Raw genomic sequence first — 19,795 nt, forward strand, 5'->3', positions numbered from 1 at the left:
AAAAAAATGTTAACAAACAGTAGTGCACTTGAATCAAATATGTGTATATGGTGCTCAAGTCAGCCCTATAGTCTCAGCATACCTTGCGAATGGCCGCAGCGTTGGTATTTCCGGTATGATCGGTTGGCATTGCGCAATAACAGTACGCGCGATATGTTTTCCTGGAAAGGAGAGGTATATCTGGTTCTGTTATCAGTTTCATGGGTATTATCGCGAATTCCTAGGCATGTATAACTGATAACGAAGGGACGAGGAATGGCAACGCAAGGATTATAAGGATCGTCCGCCACAGTGCGCCGATGGCTGTGGTGTTCTTCTGCTCTACTGGGTTTGATCCCGGCCGCATTGGTCGCATTTCGCAAATGTTGGAGACCCGCGCAGTTCGCGATGTCTGTGCGCGGTAAAGAACACCAGATGGGCAAACATTTTTCGGAGCACTCGAAATGGGACCTGAACACGTAGTGTTCTAACATATCTTAATGTACTTTATAGCAAAACGATGTGAAAAACATGAGGGCAGTTAATCCAAGTATGCATGCAGTTGAAGTCAGTCCTGCCTTCTTGAGACGTTAAATCCCTCATATCAATCAATCAAGCCCTGCTATCTCACCATACCTTGCAAATGGCCGCAACGTTGAATTCCTGTATAATTGGTTGCCAATGCGCAATAACACAACGTGCCACGTGTTTTCCTTGAAACGAGAGTACATTCATCTTCACTACGGCATACCGCATATTTATATTGTGGTTTTTGAACCTAGAACCCTGCGTAATATTTAGTAGTGTAAAGAATAATCACATAATTGGATAGTTGCCAGTTCATTCATCTTCACTGCACACTACCGTCATATTTTTTTTTCCTCTTGTGCAGTGCGTGAACATGTTCAACTTGATATACCTGTTCATGCGCTACCACGAGCTGTTGCCTCCCGACGCGGTGCTTATAAGGCAAGAAATGGAGAGCATCATGCCCGACGTCAAGAACCTCGACAAGTACTGTGAGTGAAATCGTACTGCTCATTTCTTTACCGCATCAAACGCTGCGCGTTACCGAACACTTCCCAAGCTCTGAAAAGATTCCCTAATGAAAATTCAATCTGTTATATGAAAAAATTCTATCAATTGGTCCCCGTCAGACATTCACAAGTGACAGTTTTCTCAATTATCACGATGTATTATATTGTGTGAAAAAATACCAACACTATTTAGACAGGGCCGAATACGCTACAACTTTAATTTAAAAAAATAGTCATAAATATGTTTCAACCATCCCATGGAGTAAATGCGTATCAGGTAAGAATCAGTATGCTCGCACATCGTGGCCTTCAGAGACCGGTAGCTGACTTTCCAATAAATTCGAAGCTTTTTCGTACTGCAAGCACTTTTGGTGTCTATCTATGTATCCATCTATCTATCTAGCCACCTACGTATGGGTGCTCTCATTATCACCCCCTTAAAGGGTCACTCACTAGACCCCATACCAAATTTTAGTTAAACCATTGCGGAACATTTTGCAACAAAAATTTTTAATCGGTTCATTATGAGTTGAGAAAACTGGTTGTTTTTGTTTTTTTATTTGAAGCGGCTCAAAAGGAGGATGAGAGGAGGCGAGCTCGAAACCCTTGCTGCTCCTCCGCGTAGCCTGCGCAATCAAAATCTCTTCGCTACCCTCTCCGACATCCAACCGAGAGGTCACGTGCTCATGACGTGCCCGAACAAGCCCAACCCCCGTGCACGCAAGCAGCGTTTCTAAATGGAAAGCATTTCTTAGCAAAGTTCGGCGACTTTGAGTGTATCTATCTATCTATCTATTTATATAGCAACCTACGAGTACCTGGCTCTCCTGGCCGTTTCGATAATCGTATCAATACCAAACTTGGCATGCCATCGCATGACAGTATGAAAACATATTTGACTGGTCATAACATGAAAATCATGACATGTATTTTATGAATGTCATGATTGACATCTCATGGTCCTGCAGAACTTGCGGTGTTTTCGCTCACATGCATGGCATGTTGCAAAACTGGCATGGTATCACATACTTGCATGGCGAACACAAGCAGCAGACCCTAACATGAAAACAATGACATGCGTGTCATGTAACAACAAGACTACATGCCACGCTCATGATGCACTCGCAGTCGTTCCGCTAGCGTCACATACACCAAAATTTGGTATTACGGTACGTGAATGGATTACAAAGGTAAGTGACTGGTGCAAACATGATAATCATGAGATGCGTGTCATGTAACAACATGACAACAAGCCACGCTAATGATACGGTGGCGGCCGTTTCACTAGCTTCACTTATACGAAATTTGGTATTACGGGACGTGAATGGATGACGCATGTATGATACTGGTGCAAACACGATTAACATGAGATACATGTCTTGTAACAACATGACTACATGCTACGGTCACGACACGCTCGCGGCCGTTTCGCCAGCTTCACATGTTCCAAACTTGGTATTACGTTATGCGAATGGACGATATAGGTAACTGACACATCAAAACATGATAATCACGACATTCGTGTCATGTAACAAAATGACCAAATGCCACACCCATGATGCTCTCATTGCCGTTTCTCTAGCTTTACATATGCCAAATTTGGTATTACGTGACGCCAATGGATGATGAAGGTATATGACTGCTGCGAACATAATAATCATGAGATGCTTGTCAAGTGAGAACATGATTACATGCCACAGTGAAGGCGCCAATACATTTTGACATGACGTGGTGCGCGTGCTCGCCCGCGTTCATTTCGTCGCGTCACGCCGGCGTGGCCACGCCAGGTGCCGGTCCTGCCGTATACTCGCAGGCGCGCGCCGCGCTGCGTTGCTTTGACGCATGCGCGTTTCAGCAGGTCTGGCGTACCTCCGTCACGAAAAGAAAGAGGCGCAGAGTTGAGCATGTCGCATTTCGCGCCGGTTCCGTCGGGTCGCGCGGACAGACACTGGTCGCGCCGGTCGCGCCTGGTGTGAGACTGTAGAGTGTTTGCGTTTTGCAAACGTATAGCGTCGCTGTGCCCATCGTGCGCGCGCGTCAACGCTACATTGGAGTATGTTGGGCCCTTCATGAAGCGCTCGCAGCCGTTTTGCTAGCTCCACATATACCAAATTTTGTGTTACGTGACGCCAATGAATGACGAAAAATAAGACACGTGCAAACATGATAATCTGGGCACACGTGTCATGTAATAACATGACAGCATACCACGCTTGTAGTGCAGGCTTGCGGACGTTTCACTAGCTCCACATATACTAAATTTGGTATGACGTGACCTGAATAGGTGACGAAGGTAAACGACACATCCGAGCATGATAATCATGACAGCGAAGTTCTGTACGGCATCATTTACCTCCACATAGTAACGTTGTGCTGATTTTAAAGTGACATATCAGCCTTTCGCATTCGTGCTTCGCATATCATCGATTCCCACTGTACGTGGGATCTGCCACTTTATGTTACTTGAAATGTTATACTGAGGGCCTAGGAATCATGCCACGCGAATTCCACACGCTTCTGGCAGCGCATCAAAAGGGGATAACTTCATAGTATTTGTCAACCATGTACCGTGGATACCGCGTTTCTCGCGACAGAAAAACGCCACGGGTGGCAAACTGCGCTATTGGCTGCACGTTGTAAGAAAAAGAAAAATATCATTCTTCTAACGCTCAGTTCTCACGTACTAAATGGCGTTAGAAGTGGCGGTAATCGTCAATTTCTTCGCGATTCCCTTTGGGAGAAGTGGGGCCATTTTTACCCACTTTGTTTCTTTTCACAGTGGCTCCAAGAGACGGGACCATCTTTCTGAGCACTCTCGCAGGCATCAGCGTTGCATTCGATTTCATCCTTTACGTGGGAGTGGAACAAGTGAGTGAACTTTCACATTCAGTTAAACGAGATGCATGATTATGGAAACGCTTACATGGCATCTTATGCATTCGCCCAAAAGACATAGAACGCAAATACCATCTTCGGTTATTTTTAGGCTCGATATTGCCCCCATTTTTTGTGCACCAGCTTGGTTTTCCGCGGCCTTCGAGATCGGAGACATTACAAGTTTTATTGCACCTTACGTGCCTCTTGAATAGGCCCACCTAGCGACGATGTCAGCTTGTGGTTTTACAATATGTGATGGCAGAGTGACGCTACTGTGAAGTCATGATCACGTAATGAGTCTCGGCAATCTGTGACTTTACGCAATAGGTGATATCATCATATTGGCACATTCCTTCCTCGTGTTTTGATATTGCCCCGTTAAACTGTACGTAAATCTTAGCGCAAACCGCACCTGCAGTGCTCCAGAAACTTCGGCTCTGTAGAAGATCATTTCGTAAAGATTACGCCCACTTCGCGAACATTAACGATTATTCTATAACTCACACGGCCACCACAGATAACGCTAGAGTACTCGATAGCACATGTATAAATACCAACGCCCTTCACCGCTTGTGAGTTGATCGACGCCCGACGCTTAGTTCGCCGCTATAAGTGCCAGTGTTTTGCCGTAATCTGTCTTTCCTTTTACGTTCGGCCGAATAAATGATATAATGTTCGACCTACTGGTTGCTCCCTTCGTCGACGTCACGAACCCATGGCATTATGATCTTATTTTTTGTGTGTGTGATACTAATGTTCACTCCGACGCCTACGGCCACTTTACGAGCTTTATAAGGTACCTAAGACACTTGCCTTAATCACATACTACTGTTTTACTGATAGTGGAGCGCCCTTTGCTATTAGGTACACCTTAGGCAATCAAGAGAGGCATACGTGTAGCTTCATTTATCACCCACCTGAACAGAGTAGGCAAGCATTGGCGGCACGTAATTCCACTTCACACATGACACTAATCAATCGTAGCACAAACACTGAACGGTTAGCGTTTCTCCTCCTTTTGGTGTCACTGTGGCCAAAATGCAATGCCATTTCTGCAGCAGCAGCCCGGTCTGATCCTGAGTGCGTGGATGTGGGGCGTCATCGACTGTTCCCTCGACGCCGCCGTCGGGATCGCATCCGGAAACTTGACCTTCATGGATGTAAGGGAAGCTTTAGCACTTTCTCGTGTTTCTCTTACAACGCTTAGATTTGCTATCAGAAGTTTACCAATAAAGTTAAGTGGTTAGCCAGAATAGAAGAATCCAGAGAAGGCACGCGTGTTGTTGCCACTGACACGATGCATTCAGAGTTAAGGCGGTTTACAGAACGTCCAACTGTACATGCTTATGTCCCGCATACCGGGCCTATACATCTTGTCAGAAGTGCGTACTTTCACTGCGTTAACGTCTCCGGTCCTTTCCGGCTATGGCAATAAACTACTGGCTTTAAGTGGCCCTATTACTAGGCTGTCTTGGTCCCCGCGATGATTTATTCTCTCAGTATGAGCGCTGTTGAACGTTCAACTCTTTGCTCATGCTGTAGCCCATTTTTTTTGTTGACGCTTAGGATCTCGCGATTCACTAGGAATTGATAATGCCTGCATATAATGTGTTAACACATTACAGTCGCTTTCAAGAGAGCCAAAGACAACCCCAGTGACCGAGTCCGGAGATAAGTCTTTAATCGTAAGTACCCACCCAACAAAACTCGCACGTTTCTTAAACATATAACTGTAAAATGTGTGGCCAACTGAACAGCCTACACAGACTTCAGAACTCAAACAGACGTTTATTAGCGACTTCAGGAACCCAGAACGTAAAAGATTACTTCTTCTTCGAACAAGCTCACGCACTTGCCGGCACGCTGGATCAAAACTCGTCGTTTTCTTCTCTCACTCTGAACACGAGACATTCATGAGAACTTTAACGCGACGTTACAGATCGGGTGCAGATTTTGAAGTTTGTATCTGGGATGTACTTTGAACCCCGAAGAAAAGCTAGGTTTGAACGAGATCTTTAGTGCCTTGGTCATTCCTTAAGCTCATAATATTTATTAGCCATTCTCTTTATCATTTTTACTTGACTTTTCCGTGGCTCTAAAGTACAAAATTAATAAGAATATTTTGTTAGCATGTAATGCATTTTAAATATTTTGTTTTCAAAGTGCGAGCGTACGATTGGTGTTCTATTGATCAGATTGCAGCATGAATATGTGTATTCTTCTACCATGTATTTTTTTTCTTTTTGTGTGTGTGTCTTTCACATTGCTTAACCGTCGTGAGTTTTTTTTCGTTGGTTTTTGTTTTACGTTAAGGATAGGTCAAAGTACATCATTATTTTTCTTCATACTTTGGCTCAGCTGACAGCAGTGTTTTTTTTTTCTTTAATGATTAGATTAGCCAGCGGTAACCTACGGCCCCCGGGGCAGCATTACGCGGCCCCTGGCACGACGTCGCCTCCCCCCTCTTCCTGCCTTTTTTTTTGTCACTTCCTATTTGGATGTCGACATGACAACTTTGACCTTAAAAGAGCTTAGACAGAAACAATTGAAGGTGGCTCCCAGATGGCATTACAATTCGTATTTGTAAGTCGAAACCTTTCGACGTGCGTCTTAAAATAAACCTGATTTCTATTGGACTTTTGTACAATATTGCCAATTCCCCGCATGTTTCCTTTCACCTAAGAAGCCCCTCCCACCCTCTCCGATTCGTCATCCGGCCTCACTGTTTCGGCTTCTTACAACATGGCCGTACGCTTGGAAAAGTTGCTCACCTGTGGGCTAAAATAAATATTTGCAACGTACACTTAGCCATGTGTTTCCGCAGCTTAAACATTGCAAACCTATCTGGTACACGTTTGGGGTATATCTTTTTCTTTATTTCTTTATTGATTTCTCTCTTTCTTCACTTTACGTCAGTTGTACAGAAAGATGTACGGCAACACTACCACGCAGCAGACCACACCTACGACCATTATTGCCACTGACGACGAAGGTCCTCGCAGCAACGACACCGAGTACTTCCGAGCTCGGAAAGCAACCGTGAGCATCGAAATTCTTATTTTTATTAGCTTGTATCAGATTGCGTCACGCTACATTAGCTAACACCCTTAAATGCAGAACACTAATTACTGACTGGTAGCAGTGTAAAAACAGATTAGATATCTCCTTCAGGTGTGAATTATGATGCACTGTTCATCAACGTCTGAATTTCGCACAACATAATTCTTAAACACTCGTTATTATATTCAGAGAAAGAAAATTACGATGTAGGCTGTTTTCTGCGAGCTTTGTTAGTTAATCTTGATTAGCATACATTTAAGTATATTTGTTCTCGCATACAGCCCTGCCAGACATTTACACAAAAACAAGCAAATCTTTTGGCTGAAAATGCACACGCATTTAGTTCTCGGCTGTCTTCATTTTGAGTGAATAAAAATAATGCATATGATGTAGCTCCTGAAACGCGACAAGTCGAGTGACCCATTGAGCACCGTACTGACTTCATCAAAAGAATTAGCTGCAGTCATATGCAGCACGTTGGCGTTACGTAAGGGAACGTAGATTATGAAAAATGTTCACTTGATCAGATGCGCAACGTAACTTTCCCTTGCTCTCTCAGTAGACCGAGTAACTGGCCAGAACAAGTTACCTCCACGTGTATAGAGGCTGTGCATCAAGGCGATATGTGGCGAATATTGCACTATACAAGTGGTTCTGTTGGTTTGGATAATACTTCAACATCCCAACTTCACATATACTGGGACGCCAGAGGCTCGTTTCTGCGTAGAGTTGCGCGACATAATTAGCTTTGTCCCAGGCATCATACAAAAGAAAGTCGGCGTGAGTCACCAGAGATGTTGAGAGAACACAAAGGCGGAACAGTCGGCCCAGAGCAGTCTCGTGTCTGCCGTCCATCAGGCGATTGAGATGGAGGAGCCGGCGAGATGTTAGGCAAAAATTACCCAGATAAAGATAGCGTGTTTAGATTGATGCGAATCGAGGCTTTCTCGAAGCAGGTAATTAGGTGTTTTAAACTTGTCAGTGTTTTGCAGTGCTGTTGGCCCGTAAGCTCAGATATGGGTGCAGGTTAAAGAAACCCAGGTTGTCCGAATTTTGGGAGCCCTCCACTACGGCATCTCTCATAATCATGTGGTGGTTTCGGGACGTTAAACACAACATATTATTATTATTATTATTATTATTATTATTATTATTATTATTATTATTATTATTATTATTATTATTATTATTATTATTATTATTATTATTATTATTATTATTATTATTATTATTATTATTATTATTATTATTATTATTATTATTATTGCGGCACAGTTGGCTGCTTAGCGTGACAGGCTGGAAAGGTCACAGCGTCTGAGGAACCACTTGACAGAATCGACCTTCTTTCATTCTTTAGCGACAAGCGAGAGCGCAGGTTACTTCTCCATGCTCCACCTTTTTTTTATTGTTCTACAGCTTCAGGATCAACAGAGTTTCCTTATTTTTGTATCTTGACGATCAACTCTCTCAACTCGGCAAGACAGTGATCGAGAAAGCGTGCGGAAGTAAGAAAAAGGGAAACAAGAAGTCAAGAATTATTTCAGTAATAATTTTACAAAACAATTCATAAGCACATATTTGTCCATTTCAAGATGTTAATTTGACTCCTTTATAGCTCTAATTCGATATTTTTGTTGTTCATAAGTTCGATAGACAACTTATCTGGCACCACACATGCATAAGTGATGATCAGTCATCATTCATGGACGCATCAGTAAGAGTAGTCTACATCTCTTGCCTACAGCTTAGTGACCGTTACTGCACACAACACACCCCCTTTGGCGTTGCATCTCTGCAATCCATCTTGCCAATTCGTGCGTAACATATGTGTAGTCACTACCGTGAATAAAGAAATGACAAAAGAACTCAACCCTCATAAAGAGACTTTCTAATGAACATGTTTCTAACCATCACTATTGTGCGTACAGTTCGTTAGCTCAAACTAGTCCTCCTTTAGTTTTCACTCTCTCTCTTTCGTTCTTGTTCTCTCGGCATCAGGTATACAGGAAAGTGTACGGCAACTCTATTATGATGCACAAAATGCTGACCACCAGTGCCATTAGTCCTCATGCTATATATGACCCATCTCAGAATACACCGGTAAGCTGCGATGCATTTCCTTTCTATGTCTTTCTTTGTCTGTTATTAGTTTTTATTGTGTTTTTTTTTCTTAAGAAGTAGTTTGGCCTTAAGGAGCATTCTCTCACGGCTATATTTATAGTCAAGTATGTCTGAGGACAGTTGTGAGAAAAAATTGATAATTACTACACAAGCTGATGAGCTGAAATGCACGAGAAGCTATATTTTTGTGCACAAAGTATCTTCTGCAAATCGTACATAGTGAGCAAATAATTTCTTTAGTTGTGTCACTGCTTCTTTAAACATGAAAGATAGACGACTACTGTGCAGGGATGACTTGGCTTGAGACTAACAAATGTTGGCGGTTGGCGGCGTATTTTCTTCTTGTTCAAGACTACCTCATCGAATTATTCGCATTACGACTCGATTATGTTTTATCACACACTGCACTAAACTACGAATTTTTTTTAAAACAGGGTGTCACTAGAGTCAGTGCTTCTATGAATGGTCTTGCCTGTGCAAGACATATACTGCAAGACCACTAATCAAAACGTTGGTACCAGAAGAAAAAACCTCTTGTGTAGAGATCTTTCGTCTAATCAAGTTTCCGTATTCTCCTTAAATGCTTCACTGCACCAAACTAGTAAGGATCACAAAAAAACTATGAAGGAACTTACTGTATACCTCAATCAGCGGGATGAAAACATTTTCCGGTGATGGGAACGTGATAGAATCCCTTGATTTGCGTCGTCTAAAGCTGTATTACGTCTTCAATCTCACCCCAACACCTAATCATCGGCGAAAATCTCTATGTCCTTGCCTTTTATTAATCCTAGAGTTTTACCAATCGGTAAGTGCATCATAAATGACGTGGAGCTGCTGCACTAAATTGTACATAAACCGCGCACACCACAATTTAAAGATGCGGCGAGATCTCAATAGCGACTACAGGCTTGAACGTGAAATTTTAAATGCGAATGCATTTTTTAGTCGGGCTATGTCAGGCTGTCACACACCGGTCCCGTTAATTAGGGAGGCGATCGCCGGGCTAATTCCAAGGGCCGAAGTATTGGCCCCCCGAACCGCACCACGAAAGCGTGGACAATTTTAGAAGTGGTCCTTTTTGGCACGCCAGCGGACGCCGGCTGTGACCCAAAGAACAAGTCAGAGCCGAGAGTTGATAAACAAAACAAATATTATATTTTCAAAAATGGCAGATCGAAAACAACACACAAGAATGCACACTCCACAATAGTTACATACAATACGTCACCAATCAAACAACGTACTACACAGTACAATCAGCCACACTCAAAACAACGGACACAGACAACGATACGCACTACAATGCAGTCGCATGCAATGAACAACCAAGACACTTAAAGACTAAAGAGATAGAAAACCTATCCAGTCCAAAGTTCTTGGAACAAAAGTCTGGATGATACTCTTCCGAGAATCACTCACTCAAAGTCCAGCGTTGTTGTCGTTCCGCTGCCCCCTTGAAGTTTCTCTTCCAGGAAACCTCGCCGAAGTTTCTCCTCCAGGAAACCTCGCGTCTTCAATTGGCCACTCTTCAAGCTTCAAACTTCTTCGCCGGAAACACGTCGGCTTCACACACGTAGCTGTTGCCACGCGTCTTCGCTCGATAGCGGTAAACACACGCTCTTGCCTGTAGCTCGAGCCTTCACCCCTCAGGTGTAAATCCTCTTCATCTCCTGCTTCGTCCCTACGGACAAAACCTTCGCCGACTACACGGCGGAATCCCTACGCACTCTGGCGCTACTTCCGTCTTCTCCTGCTCTCTCGTCTCGGCCGCTCGATTAAATACCTTCCGCGCCACATTCTAGAAAGTTCTCGTCATTTCGTCGGCGCGATACGCAGCGAAGGCTGGGGAGAGGCGCGAGACTGTACGGGGGCCGTCCCCGACAGATGAGTCAACCCGGCATACACGCCCCGTTCCTTCTGGAAAAATCGAGTGCTTGCTCGGCCGCCGTTGTGGGGTGAGGAGGTTCGTCGGCGAAGCCACGCTTCTGCGGGGAGAGCGCGCGCCCGGGGAGCCTTGGATGTTTGTTTTCTTTTTTTTTTCTTTTGACCTCGCGACGTTTCTCCCGCCCGTTATCGCAAGAATTTGGCGGCGCGCCCATTTTTAGCGCTCGTTCTGTGACACTGCCCCCCACTTTAAGAATATTATCTCGTAATATTCAAAACCACACAAACGAGCGCCAAAAGTCACCATACACTCTCACAGACTGTAACACAATCCGTCGCTCATGACACTTCACATTCACAATATATCACTCAATACGGCTGTACATTGTAATTCAATTCCACGACACATGAAATATAGCCACAGGTACATGACTACAACACTTCATCACACATTCCAAACAATACAAACGTACAAAGTTCTCTCATTACCACAATTATACAACACTATACATCACATCACAGCACAGACACTTCGACACTTGTGACACCGGATAACACAACATTAACACAACATATGTCACTCAGCACTGCCAAACACATTCTGATTCGACCTCAGCACCTATCCTGTGTATTTCGAGCTGCGCTTGCGTCCTTTCTTGTGGTGCTCGCTTGATCTCTTCTTGTTTTTCCTTGTTCTTTTTCGGCGAGCCTTTTCCAACGACGGTATCTGAGGCAGCGTCTCAGCCATCGTCGTCACTTCCGACCCTGCTAACGGGTCATGACGTTCGATGGGTCCGGTCTGTTTATTTACCAGCTTGTTCGTGTCTCTACATTTGGCCTGGCTGGCCGACTCCGTCTCCTTTACACTGTCGGTAGGTTGGGGTCGTGCCGACGTACGTCCAGCTGCCCAGCGCGTGAACTCATTCAACACGATCGTCTTCTCATTCGCTGTCTCTTGCGCCGCGGCTTCACCTTGGGCTCTAGTGAGATCCGTCACGGGCTGCTCCTCCACTGTATCTCGCGGTCGCTGGGTTGGCGCGGGCTCTATCTTAGGGTCTTCTCCCAAACATTCCGGATCATTCGGTCCTCGCGCCCCGGCGATGTTTCCGATGACAAGGTCGTAAAGGGGGGTCGTCATGCATAGAGCGGTAACCTTCCCGCTGAAGTACGGGGTTTCCACTTCAATCTCTGCTTCGGGAAGCACCCGAACCGTACGGTCAATTAGGCAAACTGGTTTAGTTTTACCTGTTAGCTCACTTTCCCGTACCAAATTTCTCCGCACGATAACCGTGGAGCTACCGGTGTCTCTTAGAACCGAAATCTTCTTGCCTGCAACCTTTCCAAGCAGCGTTGGCATTCCCTTCGTAACACCGGTTGGCTGTTTTCACATTACAGCACCCACAATAGGAATTTTCTCCCCATTCTTCAACTCTACGAATCCATCGGTTACGGCATTATTATCAGATTTCGGTGCCACTTGCACACAGGATACCTGGTGAGTTTGACTCACTCCGTTTTGACATGCGTCTGCTTTGTGCCCAGACTGACCACGCTTAAAACATTTTACTGCCGTAGGGCTCGTAAAGATCGTTCGACAGTTTTTCGCGTGATGCCCCACTCGGTTGCACAGAAAACATCGCGGAATGCTCTCTGGTGCACGCTTCTTTTCTTCGGGAGCCAATTTCTTCGAATCATCGGGACAATCTTTCTTGACCTTGGCCAAATTAGTTCCACCTTGCGCTTCCAGGAATTGATCAGCCAATTCAAGCATGTCTTCAAGTGAGTCAGCCTTCCTCTCCTTCAGGTACAGCGACAGGCTTGGGTGGCAACTAGTAAGAAATTGTTCTCTAATTAGGAGCTCTCTAAGTTCATCGTACTCCTGCGCTGTCCCTGAAAGTTCAATCCATCTGTCGAAATAATGGCTAAGTCGGGCGGCGTACAGTGTAGCCGTCTCACCATCAGCTGGCTTTCCTGTCCGAAATCTGTCCCGGAATCCTTCTACAGTAAATCTAAATCGCTTCAGCAAAGCAGCTTTCACCTTTGCATAGTTGGCTGCATCGGTCGGCGTCAGCCTACCGTACACACTGAGCGCTTCACCACTCAAGCAAGTACTCAAAGCAGTTGCCCATTGATGTTCCAGCCAATTCTGGCTCCTTGCAATCGTCTCAAATCGGTGAAGGTACGCGTCAAGGTCGTCCTTCCTTTCATCAAACGCTACGAGCAGCTTGCTTGGGTTCAAGCGGAAGCCGTGGTCTTCCCGTTCGCTGCTTTCAACTCTAGCTTCGACGGTAGTTTCACTTCGTTGTTGCAAACGGAGCCGCTCGAGTTCCATCTCGTGCTGCCGCTGCCGTTCCCTTTCAGCCATCTCCGCTTCTCTTTCTTCTCTCGCCCTTTCGGCTGCCAACTTCTCTCTCCAGCTCCAACTTCAATTGCTGCTCTCTTTCTTCTCTCGCTCTCTCAGCTGCCAACCTCTCTCTCTCCAACTCAGCTTCTTTTTCCGCTTTAGCTCTTTCGACCGCCAACCTTTCTTTTTCCAGCTCAGCTGCCTCTTCTTCTTTGGCCCTCTCTTTTTCTTCTTTTTCCTTCTGGGTGACCCACTTCCGTAGTTCGACGCCAGAAAGACCCATCTTCTCACCAAGAGCGACTAACTTTTCAAGATCCATGGTGTCTCGCAACTCGCAAATAAAACCTTGCCGCGTGCAAAAAGTATCTGCCTAAATCAGTCTATCGGAACACTCCCCTGCACTCGTTGACGAGAACACAGAGCAACACACAAAATCTTTCCGATAGCACTATCAACAACTCGAGGCTCTTTCTCACCACTTTGGACACACTGTGCACCAAAAGGTCCTGTGTCGCGGACGCCAGATTAATTGTCACACACCGGTCCCTTTAATTAGGGAGGCGATCGCCGGGCTAATTCTAAGGGCCGAAGTATTGGCCCCCCGAACCGCACCACGAAAGCGTGGACAATTTTAGAAGTGGTCCTTTTTGGCACGCCAGCGGACGCCGGCTGTGACCCAAAGAACAAGTCAGAGCCGAGAGTTGATAAAGAAAACAAATATTATATTTTCAAAAATGGCAGATCGAAAACAACACACAAGAATGCACACTCCACAATAGTTAAATACAATACGTCACCAATCAAACAACGTACTACACAGTACAATCAGCCACACTCAAAACAACGGACACAGACAACGATACGCACTACAATGCAGTCGCATGCATTGAACAACCAAGACACCTAAAGACTAAAGAGATAGAAAACCTATCCAGTCCAAAGTTCTTGGAACAAAAGTCTGGATGATACTCTTCCGAGAATCACTCACTCAAAGTCCAGCGTTGTTGTCGTTCCGCTGCCCCCTTGAAGTTTCTCTTCCAGGAAACCTCGCCGAAGTTTCTCCTCCAGGAAACCTCGCGTCTTCAATTGGCCACTCTTCAAGCTTCAAACTTCTTCGCCGGAAACACGTCGGCTTCACACACGTAGCTGTTGCCACGCGTCTTCGCTCGATAGTGGTAAACACACGCTCTTGCCTGTAGCTCGAGCCTTCACCCCTCAGGTGGAAATCCTCTTCATCTCCTGCTTCGTCCCTACGGACAAAACCTTCGCCGACTACACGGCGGAATCCCTACGCACTCTGGCGCTACTTCCGTCTTCTCCTGCTCTCTCGTCTCGGCCGCTCGATTAAATACCTTCCGCGCCACATTCTAGAAAGTTCTCGTCATTTCGTCGGCGCGATACGCAGCGAAGGCTGGGGAGAGGCGCGAGACTGTACGGGGGCCGTCCCCGACAGATGAGTCAACCCGGCATACACGCCCCGTTCCTTCTGAAAAAATCGAGTGCTTGCTCGGCCGCCGTTGTGGGGTGAGGAGGTTCGTCGGCGAAGCCACGCTTCTGCGGGGAGAGCGCGCGCTCGGGGAGCCTTGGATGTTTGTTTTCTTTTTTTTTTCTTTTGACCTCGCGACGTTTCTCCCGCCCGTTATCGCAAGAATTTGGCGGCGCGCCCATTTTTAGCGCTCGTTCTGTGACACAGGCGTCCGCCGGGATCCGTGCCCTGCCCTCTCCCATAGTAACTGCTGCGGGCGCGCGCGCCCCTAGCAACCGCACCCCCCCCCCCCATGTCACGCTTCGGCGTCGGCAGCTGTCAGCAACAGCTGAGGACGCGTGCGCTAGCTTTAACCGTGCACGCTAGCTACTATAGCTGGGAACGTATACCACGTTGCTCGCCACAGAAAAAAAACACCCCGGGTGGCGAACGGCGCTATTGGCTCCACGGTCGAAGAAAAAAGAAAACATTATTCTTCTAGCGCGGGGTTCTCACGTGCGAAACGCCCTTATGGACACTATGCAATCAATTCGCATTTTAAGCGTGAATACACTTTATAAGCGACTCCAAACCATGCACCGCCGTCGGCAGCGTCCACAGTCTTCTCTCTATCTTTGAAAGAAAGAGGACTTGGCGGGCCGCAGCGCGACGCTCTACCGAATAAGCCACGGACGCGACGCTGATATCGGTGTCAGTAACGCGCCTTATATCTTTGCGCGTCCCCCTCTCCCTTCGCTCGCTCCTCCGTGAGAATCGCTCATAAAAAACTCCCAAGCATTTCTCCGAGGGTGAACATGGTTAAGTGCGAATGCACGGGGTGATGCTATGAGGGGGAGTAAAGTTAAAATCCGTTGGCATTCGCCAGTGAGTTAACGTAAACTCCTCCGTGTGATCAAATTGCGATTCCCAGGAACCATTACACCATAAAGGCACCATAGTGTGATTAATAAATATAATAGTGCGAATTAATAAATACCCCTCACGCTTGGGAGTTTTTTTTTATTTCTTTCGGGGACGCGGGGCATTTCTTTTTTCACTAAAACTTTGTATTGTGTCACTGCGATCAGTGCACTGTGAATAATATGCGGGAAGTAATGGCCACTTTTTTTCCTCCTGTTCATATAGCAAGTGGTCACCGACATAAGCGCTGCCAATACTACGCTCTATCGACTTACAGTGAGTAAGATCAATTGGTTTTGCTATCATTCAAACCACAATGTGTACTTCCGTTAATCAGACCAGACATGTTAGTTCATTGCATTCTTTCGCAGTGCTATGTTTCAAGGAATAATGAAAAGCTGAAATATTTATATCCGCCTGTAAGAGCCCTGTCGATGTACCACACCAGGCAGGAACTACATCGCCAACCAGGGGTTTTCTTCTTGACTCTGGCAGCAGACATATTATTTTTAGTTCCTAATGTTATTCAACAAACACGGATATACTGAGACATTGATTACAGCTACATGAATACCGACTGTAGTTGATAACCCTTTATATATGTTACGTTTTTTTATCAACGAGATCAATAATGTGACAGCCGCGTTATCGGCTCTGTCGAATAAATATTTGGTTTGCGCGATGCTCTAAGGTAGCATAAAAAGCAAAATAAGTATTGAAACCAGGTAAAGACTTCGTAAAGATGCGGTTATCAAGTTAGAACGGCTAATATATTTTGCCTTTATTTCCTCGAAGTTAAGTACAACTGCCTAAGGGAACAGCGCAATCTCAAATTGTTCTTTTTTTCTTCCACCTTTGCTGGACGCATTGCGCGCGCACAGCCTGAACCCATTAGTGGCGCATGTGATACATAAGAACCGGTCCTTAACTTTACTTTTACCCTTAATATCAAGCATAATGAAAGTTTTAATGCTTCTCCGTTATGAGACATTGAAGGCTTCGTTGCGAACGCATTGGAAGTTTCCTCTCAAGAAAGAATGACCTTTCAATTCATTTGATTTCTGCATATCTGAGATGATCTTACTTGATTTGGTTCGGTAAGTTCATAACTCCAATAAAATGTCGCCCGTTTGCTGAGGCATCACGAACATCGTATTTTAAGTGATGTATTTGAAGCAGAAAGTAGGTGGAGCTAAGCTTTGCCTAGATATTTTATAGCCGTTTGACTTTTTGCACTCGCCCTTCATTTCAAAACCTGCACCATGCTTTTTTTTTTTTTGCCAGGACGAACAACTTTCCGTGCTAGTTTTTTACATCATACTTCGTCTGACCATAAAGGTTTGTATAGAGGCACTCTTCTACTCTTCTAATTCTCTTCTGCAGGATGACATCTATAGACTAAAAGCAGACGCAGCAAGTGCAGTTCAAAATGCGTTATTTTTAATAGAGCTATATGGCTACCAGGAACATTATCAAATACTTTGTATTGTGTGTTATGAGGTCAAAAATAATAATTTCTCACAGGTTAAGATAGGCGGAAACTGAGCAATCATGCAGTCAGCAATACGCGACAAAACAATACAGTCGAGTATGCATGCAAACAACAGCATAAGCTGTTCAAGGTGTAATGCTTAACATGTATTACCTTGAGGACAGATTACAGAATTTAAAGAGCACAGGAGATGCTATTAATACCAGTGCACTAAAATGCCTAGGCATGTTCACGAGTTCCTTTTTTTTTCTTTATTTTCACTGTGCTATTAAAACCCACTGAACAGGCTCTTAAACGAGCGGGAAAAGCTCGCGCATTTTCCTGCGCCTGCCCAACCTTCTTATACGCGCAGTGACGTCAACTCGGTGATCAATCAATCAATCAATCAATCAATGTTTCTTTATTAGCATCAGAAGTGTACATTGTAAGTAAGTATGCAGGTGACGGTGACGTCGATTTCATTACTCTTTGTTGAGACCTGGTTTAGACCAATCAACGAGCTGTGTGCTGCGTCACGTCGCCGATCGCTGAGTTGACGTCACTGCGCCTATAAGGAGATGGGTCACGCGCAGGAACGTGTGCGAGCTTTTCCTGTGCGTTTAGGAGCCTGTTGACTGGTCCTTTAAATCGTGTTTTCAACCCTAAATTTTATTAGCACGGATATACGAAGCTCAAAATTTTACATCCTTTCTGTCGACGTGGCCAAATTCTGTTAAAGCTCTGTTCAACTTTTCATTTGTGCTTATAGAATGAAGTCTTGCTATCAGATGCTGACCACTTCGACAAAGCCGTGCTTTTTGATATGATGGTACTGGTCTACGACTTGCAATAACGACTTGCATTAACGACTTACGCTACTCGTAAACAACGCGTGTCCATGAATAAGTGAAAAGAGCAGCACACATTCTTCAAAGCGTCGTTTAGTGCTTTTTTTTTCGTGTCTATTCGTCGACCCCTGTTCGGTAAGGAAACAGCAACGCAAAAGTCAATCACCCAGTCAGTGATTCGCTTCATCAATAACATTTGCAGCTCATTGCGCTGGCCGGCATCAAGGACTACGCAAGCCAAGTGATAATTCAGCGCCAGAGACAGTATCTAGAGATGACCCAGGAGACGACCATGAAAGACTCTACGGAGGCCACGACGCAGCACTCGGCCCACGGATCCACGGCGTCCATGCCATCCGACCAAATGGCTCCCCATCCAGGTCATGTACCGCATGCGTCACCACCGCATCCAGCACATGAACGTCAGCCTGGCCACCATGCGGGGTCTCCTGGCATTGCACCGCATGTACCACCACCATATCTATCTCATGAACACGAGCGTGGGCCACCTATGGGGCCTCCTGGCTTCGCACCACACGTACTACCACCGTATTCATCTTATGAACACGAGCGTGGTAACCAGGCGGCTTTTCCTGGGTTTGTGCCACATGTACCGCCACCCCATTCAGTGCGTGAACATGGGTACGGCCCACATCCGGCCCCTCCTGGCTTCAAAGTTTGACCCACTATACAGGACACGCATGATACTTGTACGACATTAAACTTTCCGGCTGATATTTTACTTTACCAAACATGTATTTGTCAACCTTGTCCCCTAAGGACCCTCGAGACTGCGCAGCTTAAAGAGCAGCAAAAGCGGTATTTTGACCTTGTTGATACTATCATACGAGAGAGAAAGAAAAATGATTCAATGAAAAGCTTGGCCTGCCAGTCTGGCCATTCACCTGATATGCTGCGGCAGGTGCTTGGTGATGATTTATGCGTACAATGAAAATCACACGACATGCACACACAAACACATATGCTGCTGATGCCAGTTGACAATGTGGTCGAATGACGGGAGAGAGAATAAACGTTTCCCGTAAGTGAGCGCACTGGGCGCCCAAGATGAGTGACTCTCGTAGTCCAGGTAGCCGTGGGTCTTCGCCATCTCTCGTGGCCTTGAACCAGGTCGCGCTGTTCTTCGGGTCTGGATCCGATAGCTTGTCCTCCCCTTGCTCTTCAGTTAGTGTAGCGTTGCTAAAGTTTTGTATGCCTCCCCATACCATATGGCATAAAGTGTCTGAGGCCGTGAAAGTCCTCCCCCTGCTCTCCAGTTAGTGTATAGCGTTGCTAGAGTTTTGTATGCCTCCCCATACCACATGGCATAAAGTGTCCGAGGCGATCAAAGTATTTGCAGATATACGAGTGCTCATTCGGCGAGATGTGAACCATTAAACCGTGAATGCATGTGTTTGTTTACAATTACCAGAGAGTTTCTACGGCTTCCCTAGTTACGCATGGGTGATGTGCGGAGACAAAATTTTTAGAACTTATGTATTCGCCCTTCGCTCCAATCTCATGCATTGTGATGAATCAATAAAATAAAATGAAATAAATCTATTTGACTATGACGTCTCCACTAACCATCGTCTTTTGAAGTCATGGTTTTAAGCTCCTTAGGTCACGGGTCGTGCGTCCCCGATATATGTAGTAGTGATAGTAGTAGCAGTAGCAGCAGCACCAGCACCAGCACCAGCATTAGCACCAGCAGCGGCGGCGGCGGCGGCAGCGGCAGTGGCTGTGGCAGCAGTAGTAGTAGCAGTAGTAGTAGCAGTGGGTAGA

At 45.6% G+C, this 19,795-nt stretch overlaps 1 protein-coding gene across 1 annotated transcript in view; it reads left to right on the top strand.

Annotated features, from left to right (window-relative positions):
• Nucleotides 1-19,573, top strand: part of LOC142787038 (uncharacterized) — a 44,775-nt gene extending 25,202 nt beyond the window's left edge. Inside the window, exons 3-11 of the mRNA XM_075884663.1 lie at nucleotides 872-998; nucleotides 3,796-3,884; nucleotides 4,952-5,053; nucleotides 5,519-5,578; nucleotides 6,810-6,932; nucleotides 8,952-9,053; nucleotides 15,917-15,967; nucleotides 16,976-17,029; nucleotides 18,213-19,573. Coding sequence (XP_075740778.1) covers nucleotides 872-998; nucleotides 3,796-3,884; nucleotides 4,952-5,053; nucleotides 5,519-5,578; nucleotides 6,810-6,932; nucleotides 8,952-9,053; nucleotides 15,917-15,967; nucleotides 16,976-17,029; nucleotides 18,213-18,692 — 1,188 coding nt within the window. The 3' untranslated portion in view covers nucleotides 18,693-19,573. The remainder of the gene's footprint in view (nucleotides 1-871; nucleotides 999-3,795; nucleotides 3,885-4,951; nucleotides 5,054-5,518; nucleotides 5,579-6,809; nucleotides 6,933-8,951; nucleotides 9,054-15,916; nucleotides 15,968-16,975; nucleotides 17,030-18,212) is intronic.
• The last annotated feature ends 222 nt before the right edge of the window (nucleotides 19,574-19,795 follow it).

Source organism: Rhipicephalus microplus, chromosome 2, assembly GCF_043290135.1.
Source record: "Rhipicephalus microplus isolate Deutch F79 chromosome 2, USDA_Rmic, whole genome shotgun sequence".
Classification (NCBI taxonomy): domain Eukaryota; kingdom Metazoa; phylum Arthropoda; class Arachnida; order Ixodida; family Ixodidae; genus Rhipicephalus; species Rhipicephalus microplus.